The sequence below is a fragment of the Triticum urartu genome, chromosome 1A (assembly GCF_056163025.1).
Source record: "Triticum urartu cultivar PI428250 chromosome 1A, HENAU_Tu73, whole genome shotgun sequence".
Taxonomy (NCBI): domain Eukaryota; kingdom Viridiplantae; phylum Streptophyta; class Magnoliopsida; order Poales; family Poaceae; genus Triticum; species Triticum urartu.
Genome location: NC_141873.1, coordinates 90,213,162 through 90,233,988, shown reverse-complemented (window position 1 = coordinate 90,233,988; position 20,827 = coordinate 90,213,162). Strand labels below are relative to the sequence as shown.

At 50.2% G+C, this 20,827-nt stretch overlaps 1 protein-coding gene and 1 pseudogene across 2 annotated transcripts; both read left to right on the top strand.

Moving 5' to 3' along the window:
• The first annotated feature begins 96 nt into the window (after nucleotides 1-96).
• On the top strand, nucleotides 97-16,933 carry LOC125550243 (uncharacterized). Of its 2 annotated transcripts, none has more exons than XM_087514188.1 (17): nucleotides 97-331; nucleotides 508-654; nucleotides 1,005-1,061; nucleotides 1,205-1,989; nucleotides 2,137-2,272; nucleotides 9,576-9,693; nucleotides 9,947-10,053; nucleotides 10,222-10,770; nucleotides 10,857-11,028; nucleotides 11,119-11,328; nucleotides 11,416-11,508; nucleotides 11,628-12,319; nucleotides 15,163-15,211; nucleotides 15,307-15,402; nucleotides 15,489-15,563; nucleotides 15,764-15,811; nucleotides 16,163-16,933. In XM_087514188.1, exons 12-17 carry the CDS (start codon nucleotides 12,285-12,287, stop codon nucleotides 16,652-16,654), a joined length of 795 nt encoding a protein of 264 aa, XP_087370314.1. In that variant the 5' UTR covers nucleotides 97-331; nucleotides 508-654; nucleotides 1,005-1,061; nucleotides 1,205-1,989; nucleotides 2,137-2,272; nucleotides 9,576-9,693; nucleotides 9,947-10,053; nucleotides 10,222-10,770; nucleotides 10,857-11,028; nucleotides 11,119-11,328; nucleotides 11,416-11,508; nucleotides 11,628-12,284; the 3' UTR covers nucleotides 16,655-16,933. The 2 variants fall into 2 exon arrangements, with proteins under 2 accessions (XP_087370314.1, XP_087370318.1); XM_087514192.1 differs by having other exon boundaries at nucleotides 16,168-16,292.
• A 162-nt stretch (nucleotides 16,934-17,095) lies between these two features.
• On the top strand, nucleotides 17,096-20,169 carry LOC147990184 (uncharacterized; annotated as a pseudogene).
• The last annotated feature ends 658 nt before the right edge of the window (nucleotides 20,170-20,827 follow it).

Genomic DNA, 20,827 nt, shown 5'->3' with positions numbered 1-20,827 from the left:
TCAATAGCCTCCAGAAACTTGTGTTTTCTCACTGCAGGAAGCTGCAGCACCTCCCTATGGGGCTAACCAAGCTTGCCAGCCTCAAGATATTACAGATCCGGTGGTGTCCAGCCATTCAGTTGCTGCCCAAGCACGGACTACCAAGTTCTCTACAAGAATTATATATCAGAAACTGTCCGGCCATCAAATCTCTGCCCAAGGACGGCCTGCCAAGTTCACTACGAAAATTACAAGTATTTGATGGCATCAGCGAGGAGCTTAAAGGCAGTGCCGCAAGTTAAAAGGAACCATTCCAATCATCATAGACTATGCCATCTACTACTAATCCAAGGTAACTGACATTTGATGGCTTGTACTCATTCCCCACTTTCCCACCCTCAAATTCACGTTACTTTCCATAACTAATCTCGTAAGTAAGCATCAGAGTAGTTGTCTTTTTGTTTGCTTCACCGCAGTTACTGCCGTGCCATCTGAATAACCCACTTTTTTAATCTTCTGAATGTGCAGGGTTCTTCTCGGATTTGTACATTCTTCTAGCCTAGTCTTATAGATCCAGTTCTCTTTCTATCCAAGCACAGTTCATGAAGTTGCTGCCCTTGAAAGCATGAAGGTTTCAAATTATTATAGCACCCGTCCATTATTATACTGGTTATGGTTAGTATATATATGAATAATTATCCCCTACTCCCGTACACCACTTCTTCAGCACTGTTTACAAATTTAACACGTCGATTTGTTGTGATGTGTCTTGTTATTTTGGTTACCTGAGAAAGTTTCCATTTCATATGTTTCAGTTGTTCTACTTACTATTGGAACTGAACAAATGCTTCCTTGCTTGCATCCATCCCCAACTCCCACCACTTTCCATCACATTTTCCTGATCCCACACACGTCAACATTTTCATTTTATCTGTTTCGCTTACCGCATAATCTGAACAATGTGAGTTTCAATCTACCATTCAGGCCTCTGCTATGGAGCTCTAAAAATTGTTCTACCTTTGTAGAACCTTTGCACAATTTTGGACGCCAAGACCTTGTGTGGCATCGCCTACATAACTATGGTATGTATATGTAAGAACACCACTTTACCCCTTTGGAAGTTAATCCATGGTGACCCCACACGTTGAGACATTTTGGTTTACTTTGGATTACATGTTACTGCATAGTCTGAATGATGTATGTTATCTTTCAATCTACTTCGCAGGGATCAGTCTTGGAGTTGTACATTCTTATAGCCTTGGAGAGCTCTCTCCTTCTACGAAAAAAGCTAAAAAACAGAAAAAGAAAAAAAGAGAAAAGAGAAAAAAAGAAAAAGAAAAAAGAAAAAAGAAAAAGAAAAAAGAGAAAAAGAGAAAAGGGAAAAAATAAAAGGAAAAAAGGAAAAAGAAAAAAAAAAGAAAAAAGGAAAAGAAAGGAAATGCTTTAAAAAAAGAGAGTAAAGCTTTCCATCTGTTCAGTGTCCGCACGTGTGGTAGTCTTGTGACTTTATGTGAGGTGTTTGTGTAGTTGTTGTATGTTCTTTCACAGCAAAAGTAGTAATTCTAATTGTGTAGGGTTGTTTGTCTGATAGTTGTGTTGCATATTTGGAAATCAACATCCAGTAGTAACTCCCAACAAAAGGAAAGGGAAATGGAAATTTGCAAGGGAAAGAATTATATCCATTATGTGGTTTTTGTGTGGTATCTATTTGAAAAGGGAGAAATATTAACTGACTATGAGTTCCGGGACTGAGAGAAGCTGCAGCGCCTAACCAAGCTTGAGATTACAGATCAGAGACTGTCCAGTTGCTGCCCAAGGACATCCTCTGAACCCTTCTGCAAGAATTAGTGATCGAGCGTTGTCCGTTCGTCAAATCTCCTGCCCAAGGACGGCCTGACAAGTTCACTATGGAAATTAGAAGTTTTTAGTGGCATCAGCGAGGAGCTAAAAAGGAAGTGCCGCAAGTTAAAAGGAATCATTCCTATAATCAAAGGCTACACCTAATCCAAGGTAAGATTTAATTCCTTGTTTGTACACAATCCCAGTTCCCACCCACAAATTTACATTACTTTCCGTAGTTATCTTTTTGTTTGCTCCACCGCAGTCGCTGTTGTGCCGTCTGAATAACCCACTTGTTCTAATCTTCTTTATGTGTAGGTCTCTTCTTGGATTTATACATTCTTCTAGCTTAGCCTTGTAGACCCAGTTCTTTGTGTCCAAGCACAGTTTCTGAAGTTGTTGCCCATGCATGTATGAAGATCCCCCTTTATAGCATCCATCCATTGCTAAACTGGTTAGTATATGAATTATCATCCATTACTCCCATACTTCAGTTCATGCATTGTTTGCAAATTTAATCCGTAGTTGTGCCGTGCGGCCTGTGCCTCATTAATTTGGTTACGTCGGAAGTTTACCCTTCATGTTTTGAGTTGTTCTAGTTACGACCGGAATTGAACAAATACTTCCTTGCTTGTGTCCATTCCCAACTCCCACCACTTTCCATTGATTTTCCATGATCTCATCTCTCTCAAGGATTGCCTCCGGAGTTGTCTGCAATAATTTGAGATCTCCTACTTTTATATCCAAGGACAACCTCCTAAGTTCACCAGAAGCATGACATGTCTGTGGTGACAGCAGCAAGGAGCTAAAAAAGGTAGCGTAGAAAAGGAACAATTCCAATAGTGAGAGATGTTGAAATTTTCTTTTTTGAATTTTCAACGGGGGGGGGGGGGGGGGGGAGAGTTTCCCCCACCTGAATATATTAATCAAGGAGGCAAAAAAACCCCAGAGATTACAAGCATCAACCAAGATGCCTAGCAAGAGAATTACACAAGGGGGAACAGCAAGAACAAACTGAAGGGGGCACCGAGCTGCCCGCTCGTCCCTTGCTACCCCAGGGCCATTAACCAAGTATCAGCATGGCCCCGGTCATCCGTTTTCAGGCGCCCACGCCACAGGAGAGCGTCTTCCCGGCAGCCCCGCAGCAACCGAGCGAGAGAGGGCCGCTGCCCCTGAAATACAACCGCATTCCTATGTTTCCACAAGTGCCAACAACAGAGCATGGTGAAGTCTCGGGCAGAGCCGACGACCGAGCTCGCCGAAGAAGCCAGCAGATCCAGGCAGTTAACCGCTGCGCCATTGACCTCGATGCCAACATGTCTCCAGAAAGTCGCCGCGAACGGGCAGGAGAAGACCAGATGGTCCGCGCTCTCCGGCTCCCTTTCACAGATTGGGCACCCGACCCCATCCGCTTCGACAATGTGCTTCTTCAGCAGCACATCTCTGGTGTGAATGCGTCGCTGCGCCATCAGCCAACAGAAGAATTTGACTCTGGACGGCACACACGCATCCCAGATGAACTGAGCCCAATGTAAGGTCCTCCCCTCGAACCTCAGCAGCCGGTATGCTCTGGCTGACGACAGGCGCCCACACGGGGCGGTGATGTGGATGAGCGACCGCACGTCCTCCCCGCCCCGGACCGGCGTGGTTGAGATCATGGTTGAGACCACGGCCAACTCCTGTTCCCCGACCCATGTGAGGCGCGGCACAAGGTGTCGGTGGAGCCCATCGGCTCGTACTTGCCAGACCGTCACCTCCACCGAAACAGAGTGTGAGAAGAGCGCAGGGAATGCCGCCGCAATAGGACCGCATGGCAGCCAGCGGTCCCTCCAGAAGGAGACAGTGCGGCCATCCATCACCTCCACCGAAGAGAGCGTGCGGTACAGGGGGATTAGCCTGGCTAGGACCACTCCCTGCTCTTCCAGGGCACGGCCACCATTTCCAAGCAGCGATCGCCCGTTTGCCTCCGCCCAGACCCAAGCCGCCCACCTCAAACGTTGAGCAACATGGAGCCTATGAACCATTTTCAGCAAGAGGCATTCATTTTGGGCCGCAAGGCTGCGAACCCCCAGCCCTCCTTCACTTTTCGCGCGGCAAACCCGGTCCCAGGCAACCAAGCATTGTGCTCCCGAGGCTCTCTCAGCAACATTCCACAGAAAGTCCCTCCGCATGGCTGGGGGGAGGAGCAGGGCAGCCATGGCATAGGTTGGTAAGGCGTCCAGAACCGCGTTGATAAGGACCAAACACGCAGCGAGTGAGAGTAGGCGCGCCGCCCAGCCAGCAAGATATTTATCGACTCTTGCGAGCATCGGCAGAAAATCCGCGAATTTCAGTTTTTGCCACGACAGCGGCAACCCGAGATAGGTTTGCGGGAAGGCTCCAACCACGCAGCCCAGCGCCCGAACGACCACATCCTGTGTCTCTTGATCAACATGAACTGGGACGAGCGTGCTTTTGGCAAAATTGATCCGCAGCCCAGTCGCCTCAGCAAACATATCCAGGATTTGACGGAGACGAACCGCGCCCTCCTCGTCCGCCCTCATGAGAACCAACGTGTTGTCGGCATATTGGAGCACAACGGCGGGGGAGCCGGGCACAAGCGGATGCCTCATGACTGTATCCTGACGGATCAGCTGCTGCAGCATGTCTGCAACGATCAGGAAGAGGTAAGGCGAGATCGGATCCCCCTGGCGTAGACCACACTTCATTGCAAACCATTTCCCAGGCACCCCATTCAGCAAGACCGCCGAGCGGGATGAATGGAGGATCTCGTCAATCCAGTCACACCAAACAGTCGGGAAGCCACGGACCTCCATGATAGAACGGAGACTCTCCCAGTTAACCGAGTCAAAAGCCTTGGAGAAGTCCAGCTTCAACACAACCGCAGGCGTTTTTCTTCTGTGGCAGCATTGGACTAATTCAGTGGCATAGACAAAATTTTCAGAGATACTCCTCCCTTTCACGAATCCAGACTGGTCTTCATCAATCAGATCCACAATTTGCTTTTGAAGCCTGGTCGTCAGCCCTCGGCACAATATCTTGACATCTCCGTTTTGCAGGGAGACAGGCCGGAAATCAGCCGGCGTCGGCACAACGGTTGTCTTGGGGAGGAGAGCCACATAAGCTCGGTTAATCCCATCCAGGGAGGCAGAACCGGACCAAAGATCATCGAACAGCCTCTGAAGATCATCAGCCACTTCGCGCCAAGCCGCCTGGTAAAAGGCAGGCCCCAGCCCGTCGGGCCCAGGCGCACGGTGCGGTCCAGCGCCTCGACCGCGGCCTTAACTTCCGCGCGGGCGAATGGAGCGATGAGAGGCGGGCCGTCCACCCGCGTCGACTGGGCGTAAAGCCCAGAGAGGGAGAAACGCCAGACGGGCCGCCGCGCCCGAGCTAAGAGGCCGGTGAAGAAGCCCAGCAGCGCGGCGGCCTTTCCTGCATGATCCACCACTCGAACCCCTTCGACTTCCAAGGCGGCGACCGTATTGCAACGACGGCGATGAGAGGTGGACGCGTGGAAGAACTGAGTGTTCTCGTCCCCCTCGCAGACCGCCCGCCTCTTCCCGCGTTGGCGCCAGTGAGCACATTGGCGGAGAATCGAGCTCGCAAGTGCCTGACGCGTGTCACCTCTCAGCGTTGATTCTTCTGCAGACAAAGAACGGTTTTCCTCCACAAAATCAAAGAACCCGATCAAGAACCGGCAATCGTTATCAAAAGCAGGAATGAACCGGTAACGCTTTTTCCAAGCCTTGGATGCAAACCTAAATGCTTTCTTTTTGGCTGAAAGAACCCCAGCCGCGCCCGTGCCTCGGACCGAGTTAACCCAAGAAGGGAGAGTGGAAGGGAGGAAGAGGGGGTCGGTTAACCAAGCATTTTCGAAGAAGCGAGAGGGGGCGGGGACTTTGGTGGAAGCAGCCACCAAGAGTGGGACATGATCAGACGTGGTGCGTGGAAAGGAGGAGAGGGTCGAGTCGGGGAAGGTCGCGCCCCACCTATTGTCGAAAAACGCCCTGTCCAAGCGAGCCAAGGTCGGGGGGTTCTGCCGATTTGTCCATGTGTACAGACGATCCGAAAGATGCAGCTCGTGAAGGGCAGCAGAGTTTATCAAAGAGTTAAACTTAGCGGCACGCCTGACGTCAAAGCGATCATTATTTTTCTCTGACGGATCACGGATAAGATTGAAATCCCCAAGAACGAGCCAGGCATCCGAGACATTAGCAGGCAAAGCAACCATGTCTCCCACGAAATCATCCACGAGGGAGTGATCAGAGGGCCCGTACACATTGGTAATCGTCATACGCGCGGCCGAGGAAGTGCAGGCCAGCGTGACAGTGAGAGAGAAACGCGATTCAGAGGAGGAAACCAGGGAGTAACGCGCAGGATCCCAGGCCGTCACCACACCTCCACGGCTCCCATCCGCATCCTTGGTGATAAACTCCGAGAGGCGCCCTGGAAGGAAAGTAGCAGCCTTGCGGGAGTCTAAGGCAGACAGCTTACTTTCCTGAAGGCAAACAAGACTAGGGTTGGCAGAGATCACAAGGTTCTTGACAACATCACATTTGTCCTTGGAACCCAAACCCTGGACATACCAGAACAACACACGGACAGTCCTAACAGAGTTACTCCCCATTACAACAACACGCACCGTAGCAACACGAATTAAGGGAAACACTAGCGTAGTGCAGGAAAGAGCGAAGAAAAGATACAAGCCAGCCCGAGGGGAGGCGGATAAACGACGACTCACGGCTTGCCATCGCCAGAGCAGTGACAAAGGTAGGGCCGTTAATCATCAGCAGGGGCAGGCACCGGGGCAGTGGGAATGGAAGCAGCCGAGCGAAGCCCCGCCACCCTTTTCTTGCTTAAGGGGGCAAGAACGCCATCAAGGATCTTATCTTTCTCTGCCTTTGCCTTGAGCCTGGGAGAGCACCCCGTCAGAGCTTCTTTCAGGGCTTTGAGCCTGGCGGCTTTGGCTTCGACGCTGACCCAAGCCGCACTCTCCTTCCCAGCCAGACGGAGACTGCGCCGAGCTTCGCCTCCAGCTCCCGTCACCTCAGCAGCAGGCAGGTCCTCGTCCAGCTCTACAATGGTCACCGTAGAGCGGGAGGTCATCGAGCCAGAGACGGGCGAATCGAGGAGGAGAGGAGAGGCGGGAGGAGGGCCCAGGCGGGGAGGAAGGAGGGGGGAGCGCTGCCCTGGCCGGGGAGAGGCGGCGCTCCAAGTACACGCAACACCGAAGCGAGCCGCCGCTCGCCCCCACGACCGCGCCCCCGGAAGGGAGGAGCGTTGACGATGCCGCCGCGCCCCCGCCCCGCTGGCGTCCCCTGGAGGACGGGAAAGTTGTGTGCAAAAGGCGGCGGGGGGTCATGGAAGAAGGGTAGGTACAGCCCATCTCTGGAGAAGGAGTCGGAGACGGCCCACGCGCGCACCGGCCAGACGGAGATCACCCGGACACCCCATCGATTGCCGATAGGCCAGATGTCACAGGGCACATCCCGCGGGTTGCGGAGGCACACCACAACCCTCACCGTGGCCAGCTCGCGCCCCGCCAGAACCAGCGGGTCAATCTCAAGCACCTTGCCAAAGGGCGCGAAGGCCGCCGCGATGCCGACAGGATTCAGGTGCTCGGAGGGGAAGCAAGTGGCGGCGAGGAGGGCACACGTCCCCACATGCACCTCCGAGCGGGCATATTGCTCCTCGCGGTGGAGATCGATGCGCGCGCCCTCGTGCATGAAAGGTTGGTGGCGCATGGCTTCCTCACGGTCTGCCGGGGTGGCAAAGCGCAGGTACATGGCCACGATCGACGAAGGGATGGTCTCGGGGAGGATGTGCCCGATGTCACGTAGGAGAGCAGCCTGCACCGCCACCGTGTCGTTGTAGAAGGCATTTGGAGGCTCAATGGTGACCACCGCGAGCCGCAAGGCCGCGGAGTAGTCGCCGTCCGGCATGAAGACCTCAACAGAGTCCGGGCGGCGGGACTCAGCAGCAATGGAGCGTCCCGACGACCGAGAGGACTCCGAGGCCTCCAGCGACCCCGTGATGGAAGTAGGAGCGCTGCCGGACCACGACCCGTCGGAGCCGGGACCAGGGCGCTCAGCCGCAAGCCCCTGACCATGGTCGCCGCTCAGGACCGGCTCGGGGTGGCTCGTCACCGGAGAGGAGGGTACGGGGGACGGCGGCGGAGAAGACACCACAGCAGAGGTGGAAATGTCGCGAAACCGCGGTTCCTTGCACACTTCAGGGACGCTCTCCGCCAATGAACTAGGGCCCTCAGTTTCGAACCCCCCAAGGAGGGGCACGTCAACCAGGGCCTGGGCAGCACGGGCGGCGGCAGAAGGGTACGGAGTGGCGGGGCGCCGGGCAGGAGGAGGTGGCGGCGGAGAGCATCGGCCTGGGTGGGGAGGTGCAGGTGGCGTGGCGGGGCGAGGACTTGCGAGGGGATGCCATGACGCAACACGGTGATCCGGCGCGGTGGCCCGAGACACGGCAGCGTCGGCAACGAACAGGGTCGCGGCAGTCCCTGACGAAATGGAGAGTGGAGAGGCAGCGGAAACACCCCGAGAGCGATAGCGGAGGGATGAAAGGGCGCGGGGCAGGTTTTTGGCTATGGTTAGTGGAGAGGAGCGCGTCCCGATATGGGCTTCCCCTCGCACCCGCAGGGGTAGTAAACGCCGACGAGACAGCCGCTGCTGAGCCATCACTCCCCCTGCAGTCAATGCCCGGCGAACAGCCGCTACGGACAGCGGAGTTGTCGCACTGGGATGCGACCAAACTTGCCGGGAGATCGGGTGCAGGATGGGCAGGAGATTTCTCGGGCGTTCTCGACGAATCAGCGAGTGAAACGTTAGTCCGCGGTAGGGGGAGCAAACCGAGGGAATTAAACCCTGAGGGGATGGGGCACCAAATCTCTAAAAGCCTATGGCGGCTAGCCTTAGCCCCTCCCGCAGTAACACCCGGTTGGTGACCTCGGCCAGCCACGCGCGAAGCGCTAGCCACGCGCACAGCGCGCTCCCGGGCCCTGGCCGCAGCAGCGGAGGCCCCACCCTTAGAGACGAACAGCGCGAGGTTGATGGCGTGCAAGAGGCCAGGGCCGACGGCGACGAGGAACTCGGCGACGGCGGGGCTAGCAACCTCGACAGAGAAGACCAGAGCACGGTCGGGGGAGGCGATGAGCTTTTCATCTGGCGAGCAGAAGAAGTAGGAGAGAAGGTTCGCTACCCCGCTCGCCGAAAAGCACTTCGCCGGGAAAGGAGCAACGACCCAGAGAACACCGGGGGGGCCCAGCACAGGGAAGGCCACCGTGTGTGAGGTGAGGAACGAGGCCAGCACACGCTGGCGGAAGGCAATGCCAGGACGCGGAACCGAGGCACAGGGGAGAGCATGGGACGAACAACCGACAGAGAGCGAGTTAGGGTTACCTCCAGGGCAGGAGCCAGCAGCCAGAGCGGCGTGAGGGTGGCTGGGGACGACTGCCGGACTTGGGGAGGACGGTGGAGGAGGGGCAGCAGCCGTGCCCGCGGATGCTGGGGGGTCGCCTGGCGGGTCGCCAGAGCCTTCACTCTCCATCATCTTTACTAATAAATTAAGTTCCTTGTTGAATTTCAATCAATGGTAACAAACAAGTTCCTTGTTAGAACTTCTGATCAGTTCCTACCCAAATATTTCTATCGTGTTTACTAATAAATTAAGTTCGAAAGCACCAGAGAAATTCTCTTTATGTTTTCATCACCACAATATTGTCATTTTCATCTGACCCCACACAGGTTAATATTCTCTATGTGCAGAGCCATTCTTGGATGCGCACATTCTTCTAGCCTTGCCTTGTTATGTCTTTCACGAAGTTGGCAATCCATCTGTAAATGCCTCCATGTACATAAACTGGTTAGTGTATGCATAGTCATCTGCTTTATAAATTTAATCTGTACGTAGCAGTTCTGCATGTTGTTCGCCTTTCATGTGTTTTGAGTTGTCATGGACCATGACTGAATACTAAAGTTCAAATGCTTGCTCATTTGTATCCAACCCTTCCCACCAATTTCAAGTTTTTTTAGACAATGAAAACTTTTATTACGCCTATCCCCTGCATCATAGATGCATATATAGCCTCACTTAATCTGAACCATGTCGTTTTCAGCCTACTTTGCAGGCCTCTGCATGGAGTCGCAAATTCTTCTGCCCTTGCATTCACACATAGTGTGTGCTTCATGTCCTTGGGTGGTATCACCTCCCTGTGCAGATATGGTATGTATATGCAAGTCCACACTTTATACCTCATAAAACTAATCCATGATATTTACCTTGTTTCTTCATAACCCACAGGTTACACCCAAGTCATATTACTTTGGTTGTGATTTCCTTATAACAACAAAATCTAAAGTGTTCCTTACCTCATTTAAATCTACTTTGCAGGGATCTGTCCTGGACTTGGGCTTTCTCATAGCCTTGTAGAAATCTCTTCATTCTTCTGGCAAAAAAAAAGAAAAAGAAGAAAAAGAAGAAAAAAAGAAGAAAAGAAAAAAGAAAGCAAAAAAGAAAAAAGAGAAAAAAGGACAAAGGAAAAAGGAAAAAAGAAAAGGAAAGAAAAAAAAAAGAAGTTTTTTACCTAAAAAATCCAAACATTCAAAGTTAACACATATTGTTTTGTGGTATCTTTAAAATGGGTAGTTGTGTCACTGTATGATGTTCTTTCAAGAAAAAAAGGTAGCGGCATTGTTCGATTTCGAGTTCCAAACTTTCTTACTCAGAAATAGGACCTGTTGCCTGATAGTTGTGTTTAAAATTAGGAAACCAACAAGGGAGTATTAGGTTCTTGTAAAAGAAAAGAAAAGAAAGGAAAAGAGGAAACACGCGAACCAAAAGAAAGAAGAGTAAAACAGGGGAAATAGTAGCAGACTCCTTTGGGCTGGATTAATGAAGTATGCACCCTGCAGCATGTTAGACTGGACCTGAATTAATAAGGTATGTGTTATTTGCAAATTATGAGGTATGTGTTAGACTGGACATGAGTAAAATCTATTAAAATTACACAATGATTTATTTTGTAGATCAGCCTCCTTAGAAGCAAAAGTATGTGCAGAAGTTGTGGTTAGTTCAGGTTGTCTTCTGCCACTGCAATGGCCATAAAAGTAACGGTACTGTCCGGTGAATGCAATCTGTTCCAAGAACTTTTGTACCACAGCCAGGATTATATGTTTCTTGAACTGCATGTGCACAATGGTGAGTATATTTAGATTTTAGTTTATCTTTGAAATTCTCGCCTTGTGTGACATCCTTTATGACTTGTTCTGTACTATTGCTTTGCGGCAGTGAACTGAAACATCTTCAGCTTAGACTATCCGATCCACCCGTAAAAAAAAACTATCCGATGAATCGGAAAATGCTGCCATGAATATACTACCAGACCAAAATCCTCCTTCAGATGAAAGTAACAGTATTGTTCGGTGAATGCAATCTGTTCCAGGCGCTTTTGTAACAAAGCCAGGATTATATAATTCTTGAACTGCATGGTACACAATGGTGAGTACATTTAGACCTTAGTTTATTTCAGAATTCCTCGCCTTGTGCATCCTTTATGACTTGTTCTGTTCTGTTCCATTGCTGCAGTGACCCGAATCATCTTCAGCTTGGACTAGTTTAATCATCAATCGGGAAATGCGGCCATGAATATGCGATCAAGCCAAAACCTTCCTTCATATGGTGTGTGATGTACTCCGATCTAGTGATGTTCTCAGTTTGGTATCATAATGCAAAGTATTTACCTTAGCAAAATGGTGAGAAGTCCTTACAGTGTTTGTTGACGACCTCTTTATTAGCAGATAAAACATGGAAGGTACCGGGCGAAATGGTTGGCATTTTCTTCACAAAAGGAAAATGCTGCTCATCTGGTTTGCATGGCGTCTTCAGTGTCTCACTCTGGAAATCCTACTCTGCTGGGTTCTCTTGAGAAAGGGAAACAAAGGGAAAATGTGAAAAAACCTAAAAAGGGAAGAAAGAGAAGTGGGGAATATAACATATAAAAGCAACTCTCCATCTGCCCACACTTTGCACAAGTGGGCTGAGATGTGCGAAATGCAGAGAGCCGAAGACCCATCCCTCAACCAAAGCCCCTGTGGCTCCATGCTGTGGCGGTGTAGAGAATCGTCAGAAGTTTGGCATGCTGGCGAAGGGTGTTGGGTGAGTAGCGGCGATGCCAACGACTTGGTAGTGAGCGATCCATGGCGGCGGTGAAGGAAGAGCATAGAGGTGACATTCCTGTTTGGTCTGAGTCCGTGTTACCCCCCTTAAAGTTGAAGCCACATCCAGTGACATGGACTTCAGATATCCTTGCTGGTCAGGGGTGCTCGATAGAAGACACAGTCAACAGAGTGCTTCTTGATGTAGACTTTGGTACTAGATGAAGAACAGGTTCATCCGGGGTATTCGGTGGTCAGTTCATCGCAGCTAGAAGCACAAAGGTGTGTTCTGGTGCGCGGATGCGTGAGCGTGCAGGGATGGATGGTGTACAATGGTGAGTACAGTTTTAGACCTTAGTTTATTTCAGAAATTCCTCGCCTTGTGCATCCTTCATGACTTGTTCTGCCTAAAATCTAAAAAGCGGCCGCGCGCTGAACGGAGAGAATTCGAGCGGCCGAACAAGAGCCGCTCGATCTCGTCCCGATCGACGGCACGCTGTGTCCAGGTGTCCCCTGGTCGGTTGGTGGGGCCGCGCCGCTCGAACCCGCGCGTGGACCGGTCGCCTGGTCCGATTGCGCCGCGCCGCGCGAGATAAGCCCCCCGTGGGACCCACATGTCATAGAGTATTAGGCAGTTCTCCAGCGTATTAGCCGCTCGTGCGTAGTGGCTGATGGTTTCGAATTTTGTGCCATTACCCCGTCCACCCCCCCCCCCCACCTCTCGCCGCCCATTCCTCCTCTTTCCCCCTCTCCCCCTTTGCTTTAGCTGTTGGTTGCTGCTCGGGGGCGGTTCCAAATCCGCCGGGTTGTGGTCGACGGCGGGGCGCGCCGCGAGGGTCGTTGTCCGCGGCGGCACATGTACTGCTCCTACGCGCGCTCCTTGTTCTTCGTCCTGCTTGTTTCTCCACTCGCCCGCCCTCCTTTTTTCTGGTGAGGTCACTCGTTTTTTGGTGAGGTCGCGGTCGTTGTCAGGGGGGTCGAGGTAGAGGTCGAACTCGAGGTCGCGGTCGGGGTTAGGGAGGTCGAACTCATTTTTCGGCGAGGTTGAGGTCACCCCCGCGGACTACTTCGTTTAGGAAACCGCCAGATTGGCAGGGGTGGGCTAGGGTTGTGCTCATCCCGTCGTTTTTGCGTTGCAGTAGGGGGGAGAGTTCGTGCATACACGTACGGGATGAGCGGTTCATGGAGGATGAGTGGTTCGCGGCGATAGAGCCGCGTCTGTGGATTGTAGCCTCGCGGTGGATCTGGTGTTTTTGATTAGTGTTTTCCCCCGCGGTGTGCAACTCTGTTCCCTTGCATGCAAATTAGGAGCAGTAGTAGACAATGTTTGAGATAATATAGCCAATCTGCCAGCCTTGTGGTGGTTCTTCTGGGTCATGTGTTTTCCCCTGTTGTGTGCAATTAGGGATCATTACTTGTGCAAATTAGTACCTATGCTTGCCAATTTCCCAATATTCTCTATCCAAGCTGCCAGCCTTTTGTTATTGATCTGGTGTGAGCGCCAGGTGTCGCCTGGGGAATGCGTTTGTTGTTGGTGTAGGTGGTTGTTGGATTTGCGCTCGAGGCAGACGTCCGCGGCTGCCCTCTGCTATCCTCCCTCTCTCTGTCTCGTTGCCGGTGGCGAGGTGGTGTCTAGGTCGACGGGCGGCGGATGTGGCGGGCTGCATAGAGGGGGAGCCCTTGCTGTGTTTTGCTTCGTTTTTGTGCGGTAGTGGTGGTGGTGGTTTTTGTCCCGCGATTCATCCTTGATTCGCTGTTCATGGCCGCCGCGGGAAGTTTATGAAATGGGTGGCTATGCATTTGCAGTTCTGTGAACTTGGTGTCTCTTAGTTGTGTTCGAGTTTGCAGAAGTTGCTGTGTAGTTGGTAGACACTTGTGTTCCAGTTGCACAAGTTGTTCGTTCTTAGTTGGATATATGCTTGAACTAGTTGGTATTCATTTTTTAGTCCGGTTGCACAAGTTGATGTACCCAGTTGGCTGATTTTGAAGTTGTTGTACAGATATTGTTAGATGTGCGTAATGCTGTGCGCAATGTATTGGCTGATTTGAAGTTGTTGTACAAAGATTTAGGTAGAGAGGATTTTCTATTAGTTGCACAAAATTCTATCCAGTTGGCTTCATTCATATAGTAGTTGGTTGTCCCTATGTTTTGCAGTTGCACCAGTTTGTGCTAGTTGGGTGTCTACACACTGTTCAGTTGCACAAGTTGCCTGCTCAGTTGGCTGCATCACTTTTACTAGTTGGCTGTCCATATGTTCTACACCTGCACTAGTTGTCCCGCTTAGTTGGTTTGCTGTTTTGCACTAGGTTGACCGTCTATATGTTGTTCATTTGCACAATTAGTTGGCTGCATCCATATACTAGTTGGCTGTATATATGCTGTTTTTGAGTTGCACAAGTTGCTCTGCTTTTCGTATTCGAGTTGCCAATATGGTCTACCCATTCTGTCAGTCTTGTTGTGTATGTGGTTGTTCATGTGTGTTTCCCCTGTTGTGTGCAACCAGGGTCCATTATTTGTGCAAATTAGTTACAATGCCTGCCAATTTTCCAATATTGTATATTCTTGTTGCACAAGTTCTGTTTTTGTCCCAGTTGCACAAGTTATCATTTTGAGTTTGTTGCCTTTAGTTAACTATTTTCTGCCTAGTTATTACTTTGCCACAGTTAAACTTTAGTTGGTTTATATGATTTCTCCTAGTCCTTCAAGTTTTATGCTGAGTTCATGTTGCTGTTTGTTAGATGTGCGCATGTTGTGTGCAATGCAATGGCTGATTGAACTTGTTGTATATGTTTGTAGTTGCACAAAATTCTCCTCAGTTGGCTGCATCCATATATTAGTTGGTTGTCCATATGCTCTGCAGTTGCACTAGTTGTCTTGGTTAGTTGGTTTACTGTTCCTAACTGTTTGTACTAGCTGGTTGTCTACACGCTGTTCAGTTGCACAAGTTGCCTACTGATTTGGCTGCATCACTATACTAGTTGGCTGTCCATGTGTTTTACAATGGATACTAGTTGCCCTGCTTAGTTTGCTTGTTGTTTTGTGCTAGGTTGTCTGTCTACGCGTTCTTCAGTTGCACAAGTTGCCTGATTAGTTGGCTGCATCCATGTACTAGTTGGTTCTGTACTTCATTTTGCGCATCTTCTAACTTTGTTTTCTTTTCTTGTATTTTCCCCACAGGCTAAAAATGGTTATAATAGGAGGAGGAGCTGATGGCAATGAAGGAGATGTATTTTTCTCATTTTTTCTGCATATTTGAGTTGTTTTCAACTTATCCATGTATGCTTATATCCTTTTTTCATGTTTTTCTGGTTGCTTAATTAGGGTTTTGGAAGTCAGTCCCTTTGCCGGAGGACAAAGCGTGCTGCTAATCGCCAGCCACGCCCAAAACGTACTGTTGAGGAGGGAGAGGAAGTTGAGGTAAGGGCATGCTGATTACACATTCACCTTATTTTGGGTCATATAATAATTTTTTTCCCACAACCATGTTTTTTTTATTTTTTTAGGATGTTGATCGGTTTCGGGTTGTAAAGCGGACTAAACGTGCAGCAGCAGCAGGGCGAGCTGAATCATCTACTAGGGTAAGTAAATCCTTGAATATCAATGCTTCTCGGGGTTTTAGGGGCTGATGAATTTATGATGCAGTTGGCACAACTTTTTTTGTTCTAGTTGCTCAATTACCATCTTGTAGTTGACATCACTAGTCATCTTGATGTACATATAGTTTTCACAAAAGTTGACATCTTTGTAGTTGACATCATTTGTCACCATTTTTGTGCAGGCAATAGTTGGTGGAGGAGCTGCCTCATCTTCCGCAGCAGATGCTGAGGTATGTGGTTTTTTGTGTGTGTTTATGAGCTATTGAATTGTTTCTTGCAAACCTGTTTTTTAGTTGTTGTTATCTTCTTCCCAACATCATGCTTTATCGTTGCACATCCCCTAGAACTTTCTGTAGTTGTCAGGTCTAGTATGTTTTCCTAGTTTTCTTGCTGTTTGCACACTGGTAGTCTTTAGTTGCCATGATGAACTTTCTTGGTTGCACAAAAACGCCATATCAGTTGGTATGATCCATTTTATGTTTATATAGTTTTTTGCAATACTGATCCACACGATCATTGCTAGTTTTTTCATAGTTCAGTTTTCTGTCCTGTGTTTAATTTTTTAATTTTTTCATCATCAGTCCAGCGTTGAAGGAGTTGAGGTGCCTGCCTGGGAAGATGTGGAGCGACCATCACAAGCTGGCAGGTTAAGGGCATCACCAGGGCGGTTTGTGAAGTTCAACAGCTCGCTATCCCCGCCACAGAAGTCAGAGCTAGTTTCAAGGTTGTTTGGGGGCCTCTTGAACTTATCAGATACACTTCCAGGGGACTTCAGTAAATTCCTGGTGCAGTCCTACCAGCCAAAGACATCTGAAATGGTGTTCCCAGGCAGGGGAAGTATCCGTGTCGATGCTGACAGTGTTCAAAGGGTGTTTGATCTTCCTAATAGGGGTCTAAAAGTCAGTTATAAAGTTGACAAGGATACAACTAGGAGATTCAGAGAGACTTTCAACATAACTGGAAGTTCTCATCCCCAGATCAGTACATGGACCAAGATGATTTCGGATATGGGGGGAGAACGGATGACACATTCTTTATGGCTTGGCTTGCGGTTGCATTCAACACTTTTCTAGCACCAACCACTGCCCTGAGGCTGAGCCCAAAGTGCTACGGACTCGTGCTAGATCATGGAAACCTCAAGAACATGAACATCTGCCTTTTTGTAGTAGAACACATCAATGAAGCTTTCCGGAACATGGACCACGCGAAGCATGTTAGAGTTATAATATAAGTCATGTACCCCTTTGTATTTATACTGTTGTATAAGGGGTTTCCTGCATATGTTCCACACCTGTACATGTATTTATATCGGCCTATGGCCTCATGGGAATACAAGTTGCATATTCCTAACATGGTATTAGAGCTAGGTCAATTTTTTGCACGCTGCAACTCGTGCTATTGATCCGTCGACCGCAGCCGCCGGCCTCGATCTCTTGTTTCCGCTCGTCTGGCTCCCGATCGAAGCTCTCCCTCGATCTCCCGGAGTCTCTCGTATTGGATCGATCTAGTCCGGCTCGTCTCGCTCCCGATCGAAGCCCCCCCTCGATCTCCTGGAGTCTTCGATCGGATCGATCCCCAGCCGGCCTCGCTCCCCAGCCGGCCCGCTCGTCCTGCTTGTAGCTCCCAGCCAGCCGGCCTGCCCGCCGTCCTGCTTGCAGCTCCCAGCCAGCCGGCCTGATCTCCTGCTCCCGCCAGCCCTGGTCCCTGCGTTTCTTCAGCCGCCGACTGCCAGCTGCCCCTTGATAAAAAAAATGTCTGCTGCATCGGGCTATGTTGTTGTCCCTCGCTGTCCGGTGATCTTTGATGGTACTAACTACACCGAGTTTACTGGGTTCATGCGCATTCACATGCGTGGCATCCGTCTCTGGGGTGTTCTTTCTGGTGAGGTCTGCTGTCCGCCACATCCGGTTCCTCCGGTTGCCCCTATTCCGCTGACTCCATTGGTTCTTCCTACGGATGCTAATCAGGCCGCCAAGGATGCGGCTAAGCTTGCTGATGAGGCTGCTGATCGTGCTTATGATGAGAGGGTTTTGGCTTATGAGGAGGCTCTTTAGACGTATCATGGTGCTCTGTCTGTTTACACCCAGTGGCTTGATGATGATGCTCGTGCTGCAGCTGTTCTCACTGCTAGTGTTCTGCCTCAATTTGCTTCTGAGTTTCTGGGTCTTCCTACTGTCTTTGAGATGTGGACCAGTCTTCGTCAGCGCTATGAGCCCTCTGGTGATGCCTTATACCTTTCTGTGGTCCGTTAGGAGCATGCTCTTCAGCAGGGTGACTCTATTATTGATGACTTCTATGCACAGAGTTCTGCTATCTGGCGCCAGCTTGATTCTCTCTGCAGTGCTGGTTGTCGTACTTGCCCCTGTTGCCAGGCTGTCCAGGCCAATTTGGAGTTTCATCGCGTCTACGAGTTCCTGTCTCGGCTCCGTAAGGAGTTTGAGCCCCGGCATGCTCAGTTGTTTGCTCGTGGCCGTATTTCTCTCATGGAGGCGCTTTCTAATATTTGTGCGGAGGAGACTCGCTTACATGGTGCTGGTTTGCTGGAGGTTCCCTCTGTGCTCGCTACTCGGTCTTCTTCCACGCCACCTGCTGCACCGACCCCTTCTCGCTTGAGTGCTCCGCCGCTCTTGCCCACTCCTTCTGGAGGCTCAGGTCGCCCCCGTCCACATTGCGATTACTGCAACAATGATGGTCATATTGAGTCTCAGTGCTACACGAAGAGGAAACACCTGCGCAAGGCGCGATCATCATCTTCAGGTACTTCGTCATCTACCTCGACAGCTTCAGCCATTGCTTTGACTGAGCAGGATATTCTGAGACTTAAGCGTCTGCTCGCGGCTTCAAGTTCTTCCTCGATGGGTACTGCTGGTTCTGTGACTGATGCTTCCCGCACTGAGCAACCGCCCTCTACACAGTCAGGTACGTCCCCATGGGTTCTGGACTCTGGAGCTTCTTTTCATATGTCTTCTCATTCTTCCACTTTGTCCTCTCTTCGATCACTGGATTCTCCTGTTCATGTCTTCACTGCTGATGGTACTCCACTTTCTGTTGCTAGTAGAGGCAATCTTACCACTCCTTATTCTGTTCCTGATGTTGCTCATGTTCCTCGACTTACCATGAATCTGTTTTCTGCCGGTCAACTTACTGATTCTGGTTGTCGCGACATCCTTGACGTTGACTCTTGTTCTGTCCAGGACCATCGCACACACACTCTGGTTGGGGCTGGCCCTCGCCGCCGTGATTCTCAGGGTCTTTGGGAGTTGGACTGGCTTCATGTTCCTTCCGCTGCCACCATCATCGCCAGTTCCTCTGCTTCAGTCGCCTCCGTTACTGGTTCCTTCAAGCAGTGGCATCATCGACTTGGTCATCTGTGTGGTTCTCGGTTGTCGTCTTTAGTTCGTCGAGGTCTTCTGGGGTCTGTCTCAGGAGATGTCTCTTTAGAGTGTCAGGGTTGTCGTCTTGGCAAGCAGATTCAGTTACCATATTCACATAGTGAGTCGGTGTCTAAGCGTCCTTTCGATTTAGTCCATTCTGATGTATGGGGTCCGGCTCCTTTCGCTTCGAAAGGTGGTCATAAATACTATATTATTTTCATAGATGATTTCTATCGTTACACATGGCTTTATTTCATGACTTCTCGTAGTGAGGTGTTGTCTATTTATAAGCGTTTTGCTGCCATGGTTCATACTCAGTTCTCTTCACCCATTCGTGTTTTTCGTGCTGACTCCGCTGGCGAGTATATCTCTTAGATGTTGCGTGGTGTTCTTGCTGAGCAAGGAACTCTCTCTCAATTCTCTTGTCCTGGTGCTCATGCTCAGAATGGTGTGGCTGAGCGAAAGCATCGACATCTTCTTGAGACGGCTTGTGCATTGATGATTTCTGCCTCTCTCCCGCCTCATTTTTGGGCTGAGGCCGTCTCCACCTCCACCTATCTTATCAATATACAGCCTTCCGCTGCTCTACAGGGTGGTGTTCCTTTCGAGCGTCTTTTTGATCGTTCTCCTGATTATTCGATGCTTCACTTGTTTGGTTGTGTTTGCTATGTTCTTCTTGCTCCTCGCGAACGCACCAAACTGACCGCTCAGTCTGTTGAGTGTGTCTTCTTAGGATATAGTGATGAGTATAAGGGCTATCATTGTTGGGATCCTATCGGTCGTCGGATGCGTATCTCTCGAGACGTGACTTTTGATGAGTCTTGTCCCTTCTACCCACGCCCATCTTCCTCGACTTTTTCAGTGGAGGATATCTCTTTCCTCACTTTTTCTGACTCACCTATCACCCCCGTCAAGCCTGTGCCTCTTCGTTCCACTCCCTCTGCTTCTCCACCTCCAGTCGATTTGCAGCCACCATCTTCCTCGGTCTCCTCGCCTAGCATGTCACCGGATTCTACACCTTCATGTCCGGTGACTTCTTCGTCGCCACCCCCCGATTCTACCTTGGCGATTCCTCCTTCTATTATTCCATCTTTTCCTTAGCATTACACTCGTCGTTCATGACCTATGGATGCCTCTGTGGATGAGTAGTCATCTTCCTCTCAGCCTACTTATGGCTTGCGTTCTCGTCCTCGTCCGCCTATTGATTGCTTTGGATTTCCCACCGCTAGTGCTGCTGTTCTTGAGCCGACTTCTTATCATCAGGCTGTTGTTCATCCTGAATGGCAGTTTGCGATGGCAGAGGAGATTGCTGCTCTTGAACGCACTGGTACCTGGGATCTTGTTTGTCTTCCTCCCGGAGTCCGTCCCATCACTTGTAAGTGGGTCTACAAGGTTAAGACTCGCTCTGATGGTTCTCTTGAGCGTCACAAAGCTCGTCTTGTGGCTCGTGGTTTTCAACAGGAGCATGGTCGTGATTATGACGAGACTTTTGCTCCTGTGGCCCATATGACCACCGTTCGTACACTTCTTGCCGTTGCTCTGCATGCCACTGGTCTATCTCTCAGCTTGATGTTAAGAATGCCTTTCTTAATGGTGAGCTGCGTGAGGAGGTGTACATGCAGCCACCACCTGGGTATTATGTTCCTGATGGCATGGTATGTCGTCTTCGTCGCTCTCTCTATGGCCTTAAGCAAGCCCCCCGTGCCTGGGTTGAGCGTTTTGCCTCTGTGGTCACTGCCGCTGGTTTTTCAGCAAGTGCTCATGATCCAGCATTGTTTATTCACCTTTCTCCTCGTGGTCGGACTCTTCTTCTTCTCTATGTTGATGACATGATCATCACTGGGGATGACCCCGAGTATAGTGCCTTTGTAA